Source organism: Micropterus dolomieu, linkage group LG20 (genome assembly GCF_021292245.1).
Source record: "Micropterus dolomieu isolate WLL.071019.BEF.003 ecotype Adirondacks linkage group LG20, ASM2129224v1, whole genome shotgun sequence".
NCBI classification, from domain to species: domain Eukaryota; kingdom Metazoa; phylum Chordata; class Actinopteri; order Centrarchiformes; family Centrarchidae; genus Micropterus; species Micropterus dolomieu.
The window spans coordinates 36,161,909-36,173,826 of record NC_060169.1 but is presented as its reverse complement, the minus strand read 5'-3'; the positions used below and the strand labels follow the sequence as shown (position 1 = coordinate 36,173,826).

General features: G+C 38.7%; 2 protein-coding genes across 2 annotated transcripts in view; one reads left to right on the top strand and one right to left on the bottom strand.

Annotated features, from left to right (window-relative positions):
- LOC123959438 (cytochrome b-c1 complex subunit Rieske, mitochondrial) overlaps nt 1-3,378 on the bottom strand; it is a 7,082-nt gene extending 3,704 nt beyond the window's left edge. Inside the window, exon 1 of the mRNA XM_046033485.1 lies at nt 3,118-3,378. Within this exon, the coding sequence (XP_045889441.1) occupies nt 3,118-3,328 (211 nt within the window). The 5' untranslated portion in view covers nt 3,329-3,378. The remainder of the gene's footprint in view (nt 1-3,117) is intronic.
- On the top strand, nt 3,372-11,777 carry LOC123958595. Its single transcript, XM_046032043.1, has 10 exons — nt 3,372-3,391; nt 5,649-5,690; nt 6,019-6,230; nt 6,323-6,509; nt 8,287-8,449; nt 10,062-10,155; nt 10,893-10,961; nt 11,177-11,263; nt 11,430-11,557; nt 11,736-11,777. The coding sequence occupies exons 1-10, from the start codon at nt 3,387-3,389 to the stop codon at nt 11,775-11,777; spliced, it is 1,029 nt and encodes a 342-aa protein (XP_045887999.1). The 5' UTR covers nt 3,372-3,386.
- The last annotated feature ends 141 nt before the right edge of the window (nt 11,778-11,918 follow it).

The following is an 11,918-nucleotide window of genomic DNA, read 5'->3' as shown; positions in this document are numbered from 1 at the left end:
TTAGTAATTATCCAGAGTTCCCATATAGAAAAAATGATGCATCAAGATACATCGATAATCGTTTTATAACCGTATCGCAGCTCTCTGAATCGTAATCGAATCGTGAGGTGCCGTGAGGAAAGGCTCTGCTGGATTTAAAACAAGGTAAAACAAGTGTCATTGTGATTAGTTGTTGTAGATTTGTAATATGCTGACACCTGCATTATCTTCCAGCTGTTTGGCCCTGAAGCTATATTTGGGAGTGCACTGGTTTCTTACACTAATTTAGCCTGGCTCTTAGCTGTAATGTCAGACCTTTCTCCACACTAAGTTGTGGCACTGTGCTACCGCAGGAGAAAGTACGATTTACTTAGTAAAGTACGTAGAGCTGGTACCTAACAGTCTGCACTGTTCTGCTGACGAAGGATGGTAGCAAGAAAAAATTTAATTTTGTACCGTAAGAAAACCATTCCCACTGCACTTTAAAAACCTCCCACATCTCGCTATAGCATGGACTGAGACAGGTGCCATTACAATAGACAACAGCTCCCCTCTAGGCAGGGAGAGGAGACCGAACAACACGTGAATGATAAAGGACATCACATTGCATACTCCTACTTCATACTCGACACTCTCAATATTAGTGAGTGACACTAAATTGCACATCCTGAATTTGCACAATATACACATCTTAGATTTGTAAATATATTTTTTAACAGAAATTTTGTACATTATGGTCTGGTCTAAGTTTTTGTCATCTGTGTGAATTTTGCTGCTGCAACATCCCCTCCGGGATCAATAAAGTTCAAAGTATAATTAGAAATTACACAAACTAACCTAAAATGTTCGGCTGTATGAACATGTTGAAGTGATGTGTACAGGGCTGCAACAACAACAACAATTATTGGCAGTGGCAATTAATCGTCGATTACTTTTCTCCAATAATCAATTAGTTGTTTGGTCAGTAAATGATGAAAAATGTTGAACAGTGTTTCCCTAACCCAAGATGATATCTTCAAATGTCTTGTTTTGTCCACAACAAAGATATTCAGTGTACTGTCAGGGAGGAGTAAAGAAACCAGAAAATATTCACATTTAAGAAGCTGGTTCTTTCAAAATGACTCAAACCGATTAATCAAAATAGTAGGCAATTATTTTAAAAGTTGACAACTAATTGATAATCATTGCAGCATTACTGTAAACAGGAACTTTATTACTTCTGCAGCTGCGAACACAATACACACCCTTAACACTATCAGGCTGCCACCTGAGCATCCAGCCCGTCTCTCAGCGCTGTAGCCAAACTGAACGCGCCACACGTACGTTTTACCAACGCCTGATAGTGACTCATTACTACTTGACTTCAAATTCCTTTTTAATGGATGCATTTTATTCTCCGACTACTTTTTCATGTTTGTAGTTTAAGAGAGAGAGAGAAGGAGAAAAGTGAGGGAGGTGGTCAGTCTCCTGCTCTGTGGTCACGCACACAGCGTTTAAATGCAGCTCAATTCTACATGTGGGCCTAGTTGTTCTCATTTACAGATGTTTCTGCTTCTGTTGTCAGACAACTGAACAAGGATGAAGTGTGATGGCAAAATACTGACATGCAGTCATTACCGAGCTGCAGATATAATTATACGATCACGACTTCGTCAGACAATATAAACAAGAATACAGCTTAATGACAGCAGCTGTGCTGACATTTAAAATGACAGAGAAAGTTAGAAGCAACAGAAGTTGTCCTATTCAAGTACAGCAACAAAGCATCTAAATAAGCTAAAACATAAAACTCATCTATAAAACAATCAAAACTATATAATGTTTCCCCTGAGGAACAAATGCTCCACTTTTGAAACCTTTCAGTGGACATTAAAACCACGACGCAGCTGTGATTGAGCTGAGATGCAGCTGGATGTGCACACTGCAGTGTAACACCTGACTGATTTGTATAAAAAGGATTCATCAGATTATACAAAGAAATCTGTTCCAAATTCTACTTATACTGTTCAAGAAGGTTTATAAAAAGGTTTTTCCCAGGGTGCAAAATGAACTTTTTTGTCCACAGGCCAAATGGTTAGTGATTGTTCCAATTTTACCAGCCATTCAATAGAGTACCATTGTTTGTTGGCTGGTGAGTGAAATCTATCAGACACTTGCATATTTTACCAGCACTTGGCCGGTGCAAATTTTGTGCCGCTTTTTATATGGCAGGTGATTTGACTTGCAGTCAGAGTCTGTTGCTTCCTCTTCATCTCCTCAGTCAGCACACTGTAGCATTCTATATATTTCTCCTTGTAACTTTTAGAAATTATCCACCCTTAAACAAAACGTGCCAAACATGTATTTAGACCCATTTTTACACACTGATGAGTTAACATTTAGCTGCTTCGTAATAAAGCCTTATGGTGGCTGGCTGCTGGAAAACTTTCATGTAATGTAGTTAGTGAGACAAAGCATCAAAAAGACACTCTGAAAGGACACACTGGGCAGAGTAGATGAAAAAAGTGTGCTGCCAGAGATCCCTCTGGCTAACACAGTTAGACGACAGTAAAATCTGGTCTGATGACAGCCATGACTGCAGCGTTTGTAAAATACTGGACAGGTGAATAACACGTGAACAGCTTTATGCGCCTAATTTACACGGAAAACATGGGTGCACACTTGCAAAACATACTAAGTCTAATGTTAATACTAAACAAGTCACAGTGGCGACATGGGGACAATGAAGGAACCTAACACTGCTAATGTCTTTGAAACGGCTAACGCTGGTTGATAAGGTCGGTGGAGGCAGACTGTCCAAGTTCTGTATGTTCCAACCCACAAAGATGCTGTCAGCCGCAAACTCACGGAATAAGACCGACGTTATCTATGCTAGATGTTGACCTCAGGTGTAGGCCGCTCTTCAGCCACCCAGGCTAAGCGAGTGTGTTAGCTAACAACCTGGAAAAGCCGGCTGTTAACATTAACTAACTTAAGCTAACTAAGTTACGATCTATTCACTGGGTTGTGTTTATCGATGATAAATGTGACTTTTCAGTACACAGATAGCTCATTGTATTCGACATTGAGAGTCAATGCACATGTTAAAAGAGAAAGTTGACATAGCAAGCTAACGCTAGCACTCAATGACAGACTTACCATTGATGCTAACCGTCACAGCAGGCCCTGTCTTTGGGCTTTGACCGTTCAGCGATTCGCGGCACAGGAACTGTTTTTTCGGGTTTAACAAAATCTTCTCCCCCTTTACAACAACACCAGGTACCAGAGCTTTCAGGGGACCAGCAACCGCAAAAGCCGTAGCCTGCATGTAAGGGGAAAATGCCCCTGACCGGGCAGCAAGGGACATCATGTTTTCGCCGAACTACTGTTGCGACGACCTTGTGTGCCTTGACTGGGCAGGCAACGACATGACGTAAGGAAATGCGTAATTACGTTGAACGTAGAGTTACGTAATAGCGTTCAAAATACATCCGTGGGAAAAAAATCTGTGAATCCTGACATTGTTTAACGTTATTGTGAATATGATTACTATATTATTAAATACGTTAGTTTCCTCCCTTTCCTTGTTCTTCTATTTATATGCCTTCATATTTTGTCTTTTTCTTATTACCATTCCAAGGCCTTAATTTAATTCAATGGGTAGCTATTATCATTGAGGGTTTTTTTTTACTTTACAAATGTAACGTAACATTTCTTCTCTCCCAAAACTCCCAAATTCCAGAGTGAAAACCAGTTGAGTGCTTATTGTAAAAAGACATATGGAATAATAAACTCTATATTGATGTCAAAATGTATCTCTACAATAACTGATCCTCAATTTCACTGTTCATGCCTAAGAAGCAGCTGTTAGCTAACAGTTAGATAAAATATGACATTTTATAGTGATAATGAAATGCCAAACCAACATTCAAAATGATACGGTGGGCTAGCTAATGTCAGATAGCACATTTAAAATCAAATAAATGTCCAACGAAGGTTGAGGTCAAGGGCAGCTGGACTTTGTAGAAAAAATAGAAGACGTTTTGTCCCTCGTCCAAGACACTTCTTCTCTTTTCTCTTGGATGAGGGACGAAACGTCTTCTAGTTTTTTCTACAAAGTCCAGTTGCCCTTGACCTCAACCTTTGTTGGATAACTATGACCTGGAGAACTGAGAACCTTCACAGACGTCAAATAAATGCTAATTACGAAACTCTGAATGTAGGGAAGTTAACTGTATTAAACAAGCTACAACTTAAGTTGCTAACTTGTGTAATGCACTGGATTTCAATGAGCCAAGAGTAACGCAGGCAGACAAGATGTTCAACTATTGAGGTTAGGAAATGGTACGGTCCATTTTAGGGGTGTCTGAAATCATATTTCAAGATTCATGAGGCATGAACATGGGAATTATATTGTAATATTTACAATTACTGGTCAGAAAGACCCTCCTGGAGTGTTGTTTTTGCTTCTTTTGGGGGTGTCCATGCCACCCCCCCAGCCCCCACAATTCAAACCATGTTGAAAACTAAACCCAAGCTGTGGTTCATCCATTAATAAATTACATGACATAGTATTGGTGCTAACCACAGTGCCTCATGAAATATAGCTGATAAATTTTAAAAGTTTCAACACATCATTGTTGGGCTATACCTTCCTAGTGACAGACCAATTGATTTAGTAAAAATGCTGTGTGTTGTTCATGAACATAAAGTAATCATGGAGCATTCAGGAGCCCTTCAAAATTGTTGACATATTTCTGTTGAGGATCACACACTCTGATTAATTTTCCCCCCAAAAAACAAAAGCTTCAGAACATCACAAGTCTGTATTTTTTACCATTCTTTACCATTTTTCATAATTGCTTCTGTATTAATGTATATTGTCTGCTATGTAGCAGAAGGAAGTTACAAAACACAATTTCACTTTTTGTTATATTGTGACAATAAACCTACCTACCCTACTGGCGCTGGATACTGTAACTTTTGTCCTTAAAATCCTAAATCATGCTGCACTGCACTATATACAGAGGGGTGACAATAAAATTCTTCATCTTATCTCTTATTACGTTTATTTATGAAAATCAGCACAGCTATTATTATTTGTATAGCACTTTTTGATACATGGTAACAAAGTGCTTCACAGCAATCAATTTAAAACATTGACAAGTCAAATAAAAAAGTCACAAAGTATCAGACTGAACACTTAATTCACGCAATCATATACCAACATGAAGGTAACCTTAATGCCAGCTTCTTTTATCTTGAACAAAATTCATGTGATATCTAAAACATTATTGGATTTCTTGTGTTATGTTTCTTATGTTATGTTTCTTCTATGTTATGTGTAACAGAACATTTTCTATTAGCAGATCAAGGCAGCAACCTTTCCCTTTAACTGTGGTAATGTTTTCCCTGACTTCTACTGGGATTATTGGAGTAAATCTGTTTATTTGGAAACTAAATTGCTGCACAGCTAAACAGCTGAAAGGTTTCAGATATCATGAAGGTATCCAGACAGAAACACTGTAGAAGAATCAGATTTCTGTGTTGTTTCTCTGAAGCATCGACTCAGAGTTTCTGGAACAGGGCCCAGGTCTTAGTGATTCGTTGTTTTCACTTTGTTTTTATTCCTGGAATTCTTCCAGTCCGGGCTTGTTATCTACTATCAGTGCTATGTCTGTGTTTTATAGGAACTTCGTTGGAACTCTTTGTTTCTTAAAGCTTCCAGTGAGGTAATCACTCCCATTGTATTCCCTGTCAACATGTAATTATCATTTTCATTTTGCTTTGTATATAAATTTGCAGAGCTGTCGAGCACACAGCACTTCAGATGTGTTGCAGTCAAAGGGTTTGCTTTAGCTGCAGAATTCAGCACGGTAAGGCATGAAATCCACTTCTATCTTTGTCATTACAGGAAGGGTATTGTGTCATTATGGTAGTTAAAAGTGCAATAAAGTTTTTTGCATTGTACAAAGTTTTTGCATTTGATTAATATTAGTTTTCTCCTTCTGAAGTTCTAGGTGCGTACTGACTTACTGAGGACTGTATATCCGTGTGTAGACAGGAGATGTTTAAGCAGTATATCAAAGAGGTTCTCCATCAAGTGGACCCAGAAGCGAATTTCATCTACCATGGAAGTTTAATAAAGAAGGTGGATCTCCTGACACTGGTCAAGAAGAAGAAGAACACATTATTTTCCACTGATTATGAGGTGATGGATGTTACATTTGCTCATCTTCTGCCAGAATTTGCTTCATTCTCTGAGTATACAGGTATGTACACAGACGCACACACAACACAACACAAACAAATCTACACCTGTCAGTCACAGTGCTGGACTTGAAGTAAATTCCATGCTTTCCAGAAGAAACAGTCATCAAGGATTACCAGTACAGTGGCCAGAACCTTGTGAAAGCTGACATACATGGAGGTGTTGGGAAGGACTCAGCAGGCGTCAAAGGAGAAGCACACAGTGAACAAAAAGTCTCATCTGTCTCCATTAAAGCGAAGAAAGCTGACATTGTCAAGTTGAAGGAGAAATACTGTGGCCAGTATGTCTCTCTCTCTCTCTCTCTCTCTCTGTCTCTCTCTGGGCCGGGTTTTCACGAACACAGCAGCGCAATGCAGATCACGGTCAGGTGCTCCCTGCTCAGTGCGTCATGGTCATGTCAAATGCACTTATGGGGTATTGTAAAAAAGTAGTAGCTAGTAGAGAATATTGAAAATAAATAATTTAATTCAAAACAAAAATGCTGGCAGAGCACACATTAAGTGGCACAACCTCTTTCTTTGAACTTTAAAATCAAATGTTTCTATGGTAATTGAATGGAATGCTGCAGTTAACTAGCTTAAATTTATATCTTCTTAGCAAAACAGATGTGGTGTTTAAAAACACTAATGCAACTAATGTGCATTTTTGTACGACATACATATGTATCTGTCTATTCAGAGTCACACCTCTGGCACACATAAATTGCCTGGCCTGAGGTGTGAGCATCGTTGGCCCATTTGTTGCATTTCACACACTGAAACCACATCTCCTTTGGAATACTATTTGCAAATGGATCCAACATAGATGAAGCCGAAAGATAAGTCAGCTGACCTAGTAATATAATCAACAAGCTGCTTTACCAAATCACAATACAGAGTCAGAGTAAGGTAATTTATGTAAAAATCATTCGCTGTACTTCTGATTGACTTGTTCTTTAACTTCACCTGCCTGAGTGCCTTTAACATTTTGTCAGGGGGTGTACTCATCTGTTGAGAATTTCTAATGATCTTTCTTCCTTCCTTAAAAACACATTTGAATTTACCTGAATTTACAGGTTTATTTGTCTACTACCTTTGTTGCCTAACTAAATTAATGACTGTATGAAGTAATGTGTGTTTGTGTCTACTAACACACTACATGCCTACAGTATGAGACTGTACATACCCTCACGCACACACACACTACTTCATATAGTGTCATGAATAGTCTCGTGTAGTCCTGGCATATGGCTGCTGCTGTAAACTAAAGTGTTTAATATTATATTTACAGTATCATTTAATACTGGTGTCAGAGGTATTACACAATATCACAATGTTTTTTGAGCATGTTATGTGTTTATTTGTACTGGGGGCAAGTTTTCACATGTGACGACTTGCCCCAAATTGAAACATATGCTAATGTTGGCTAAATCTCAAAGTTAGCCCAACATAGTTCTTCAGCTGAAGTATCAAAAGACACGTTATTGTCTCCTCTACTTTGTGCAAAGTCATCATTTTAAATATTCATACCTAACAAAGTTGTATTGCATAAAATATAAAATGCAAAAGTTTTACTTTTGAAGCAAAACAATCTGAAAATTGTGCTCACCTCTGATTAGAGTGACCTTGACCACATGTGAAAAGGAAGTTGAACATAGAACAAGAAGTCACACAAAATAGCCATTTGATTTTTCAGATAGAGCCTCTAGTGTTGGAGTTCGTCCAATGTCACAACTTACCCCGCTCTCCCCTACTGCTGTATGTCATTAGTTGTGTAGGTATTTGGTCCTAAACCAAAGTATTGGACACATTCAAATGTTGACCTGATGAGAACATCTTTGTCAACCCTTTTGATACAGGTTATACCAAAGACAAACTCAGGTAGTTCTAATGTCGTGGCAAGACATCTGAAAGTTATTTGTGAAATTTTATTTCACACTTTGTTAAACCATGTCTCTGTCCCTCCAGATGTGCTGACTGTAATATCTATATGTCTTTCTTTCTCAATAACCAAATGACATTGAAGCCCAAAGAAAGATTCTCCTGTTTCCCACCCTCTGCTTCCTGTCTCACCTTTAGGAAGATTAACACTGGCTACATACCCAAACTGAAGAAGGGAGAGGTGCTGGCTTTTGTAGATAAGATCGTCTTCAACACAGCAGATGTCACCTTATCTGGAAAAACTGGAGTGGACGGCTCCTGTGAAGCAAGTTGGAATGTGTTTGTGAAGTTCTTACTGGCAGTGAGTATGACAAATATGCTTTTCTTGAAAACAATCACCTGTATGGTATGGAGAAGCCTTTTTCCTACAGCAACAAATAATAATTTTGTGTTAAATTGTTTTCATAAAAGAGTGACCTGACTGCAAAACGCAGCAAATTTATTGTAATTTAATTTGGACTTAAAGGTGCTTATGTTCACTATGAAATGATGATTGAAAATGACATATATTGTCTTTCTAATATGTGCAATTCAGTGGAAGCTGTTTGCATAATCATGAGGGCTGAAATTACAATCCATTTTGCTACTCTTAGCCTTAGTTTTTACATTTGGAGGGGTTGCATTGATGAATACATTTGAATATTGGAGATAATGTCATTACCCCGCGACCCTGTACGCAAGATGAGCGGGTGACGATGGATGGATGGAGATAATGTCATAACAATGGCAGGTTGATTAATTGAAGCTTGAGTGCAGGATTTTTACCACAATACTGATTAAGCCTCTCACAGCCACGTAAATCTCTCTGCACTCGCAATATACCAGAGATTTTAAATCAGGTGTCTGTGGCGACATTCCCACACTGATGAAACTGGTAGTGATGTGTTTTATGCCAACCATCAATGATTGGTTTGCTAGAGGGGAAGCGACTGTAGTGACGGCAGCAACTCAGTATGGCAGAGCCTTTACATTATAAGCACTGAAGTGCCTTTGAACCGTGATGTGTTCACTTACTGTTGTACACAATGAATTGCCTTTGAATGGTGATGCAAATGTTTGAACTGAAGAAGTGATTTGAATCAGCAAAGGGATGTTTTATTTCCACCTCTACTCTCCACAAACATATTGAATAAAATATCTACAATATTAGCCCCAGTCTTCTCCCTCAGGGTGGGGGGGTCCTTAAGAACCACTGTTTCAGACTGTATAAAGCCTGTTAGATGTTTCCTGTTAATTTTTGTAAAATGTTAGTGCTCACTTACAGAGCCATATACGGCCAGGCTCCACAATATATGATAGACCCTCTGCACCTCCACACCAGGAACTGAGCTCTTAGGTCCTCTAAACAGGTACAAGCTTTTCTTGGGGATTGTTTTTTCCACTAAGCAGTCCCCAAGTTTTAGAATGGTGAAGCCTGAGGTCTTTGGACTTTGTGGACACTTATGAAAAGCAAATAAAACCCATCTGTTCAAACAGGCGTTTAGGTAGCATGAAGCAGCTTATTGTATGTTTTAAATTGTGTCTTCTGGTCCCCTTCTATATTCAATGGTATTTTATCTCAGCTTGAATTATTTGATTCTATTTGATTTTGTTTTTTTCACTGTGAAGCACTTTTTTACTGGTGTGAAAGGTTCTATATAATTAAACTTTGCTTGCTTCCCGTGGCAGTAGGGCAGTGGTTCATTTTATCCATTTAAAGAGAATACATAAAGAAATGTTGTGTCTCAAATCAGTAGAAAAACAAAGAAAAATAACACAATTACCAATAAGACGAAAAGCTAAAATGTGATCTAAGAATGACAGTTGACATGTTTACTGGAAAAACGTTTAAGGTGAAGTTGGTTAGACAGTATTAACAACAGAATGTCTTTCTACGCCTGTGTGTTTACCTGTGGTATTTATTGTTTAATTAGGGCAACAAGAAGACAGAGAGCTCTTTTACTGTCCCAGCAGGCCAGGTTTATGCCTACAGCCTCAAAGAGATCAAATTTAATGATGAAGAGATTGGTAAGAAACAAATCACCTGCATCTGTAATTGTAAGATATTGATTGGATGCCAATTTATTAATTCTGAGATTTACTTGTCTTTCATTCTTTAAAATGACCCACAAGAGTCTCACTGTGCACATTGGTGAAAAGGGGGGGGGGGGGGGGGCAACCCATCATCCTCCATCCAAAAGAAACATTTAGAAACTTTCTCTTCTTTCTGTTTTCAGTGTTTAAATGTCGGCAGTTTCACTGATTTCTTCTCTTATTCCATAACTGCCTGTTCATCTAGTTTCAGTGATTATGTGACACCTCAATGCTTTTACTGCTTACTCTTTAACTCACAGTTAAAGCCCTCTCAGGTCTCACATCTCTTCTTCACCTCTAAACAATAGCAATCTTCTTCACCTCTTCAAACTCACACAGCTTCCACAGGGCGTGCCCAATTACTTCATCTGCATTCAGTGTACTTCCATTGACACGTTAACTCCTTTCAGGACTTGTGCTTCGGAAGACCCTTTCAGCTCGATCTCTCACTTACACTTTTATCACTATTTTCAGTGCTTACACTTAAAACGCAGCATCAACTTCTTTCAGCCTTTCCAATTTAACTGCCGTTTAATCTTTTAGTAATTATGTTTGAACTGCCTCTTCCACTTTTTCAAAACATCAACTACTTCAAGTGTTTCAACTGCAATTTTTTTATCAGAAAGTGTAGCCGTTTCTTATCTCTGTCTGTGCATTTGTGTTTAAACTAGCTGCCAAAAAAATATTCCTGGGACCAGACGCATTTGAATCTGACAACTGTACTGCGGAGACACTTGAGGGTATGAGTGTGTCTTAAATTTGCGCAGACTTTGATTCCCTCCAGACATGCCCCTGCTTATTCAGTCATTTTGGTGACATGATGTTAAGAGTAACGTTTTAACTGCCATTTAATGTTAAATTATTATTATTAGTATGTTATTATGTTTAATTATTCAGTAATTGCATTTTAACTGCCACTTTTTCAGAAGTGTGTCTCTGTGTGTGTTTAAACTAGCAACTGAAGCAGCCCTGGCATCTGATACATTTGAACCTGACAACTGTACTGAGAAAACCTTTGAGACCATGCAACAAGTGCAAGAAGGTTTGAGTGTGTGTTTGTGAGTGTATTTGTCATTCCCTCAGACAGGCCTTTGGAAATTCTGTCATTTTGGTGGAAATGATAACCCCAAAAGCATAAAATGCAAGTGGCACTGACTGTGTAAACTGTGGTGCAGTAGCTAATGAAAGCACTGTTAATGCTTCTGTAGAGTTACTGAGGACAGACGCTGTTTTACAGCCGCTGGCTCAGCTTCCCCAGGAGACTCGCTTTGCTCTGTCCAAGAGCCTCAGTCAGCTCCCAGAAGACAGGGACGCTCTGGCTCTTCTAAAGCAAAAGGTATTTCTTTCTTATGTCGCTTTTTAAATAATGGTTTTTAAAATAGCCAAGAAAAGAGAAAGGGAATGTGTGGAAGGGTTTTAGTTTGTGGCGATGGAGAAGTGGATAAGAAACATGCCTGTGGTATGGGAGACCTGGGTTTGATCACCACTGTGACATATCCACACTTAACCCCTAGTTGCTCCAGAGGCGTGCGACCTCTGACACACTTAGCAATTGAAAGTCGCTTTGGATTCAATGACTGATTATTAAATCAATCCCTCAAACGTTTTAGAGCGAAACTGAAAATAGACACAGTCATTTTTTTCTTTGTTAAATAATATTTGAAAGTGTCATCACGTAGGAATGATTAAAAAGTCTT

Bases quoted from the DNA above. Each gene is read 5' to 3' on its own strand.
- LOC123958595 (XM_046032043.1), top strand. The intron at 10,962-11,176 runs GTATGAGTGTGT...TGTTTAAACTAG, and splicing joins TACTGCGGAGACACTTGAGG to CAACTGAAGCAGCCCTGGCA. The intron at 11,558-11,735 runs GTATTTCTTTCT...CTTAACCCCTAG, and splicing joins TGGCTCTTCTAAAGCAAAAG to TTGCTCCAGAGGCGTGCGAC.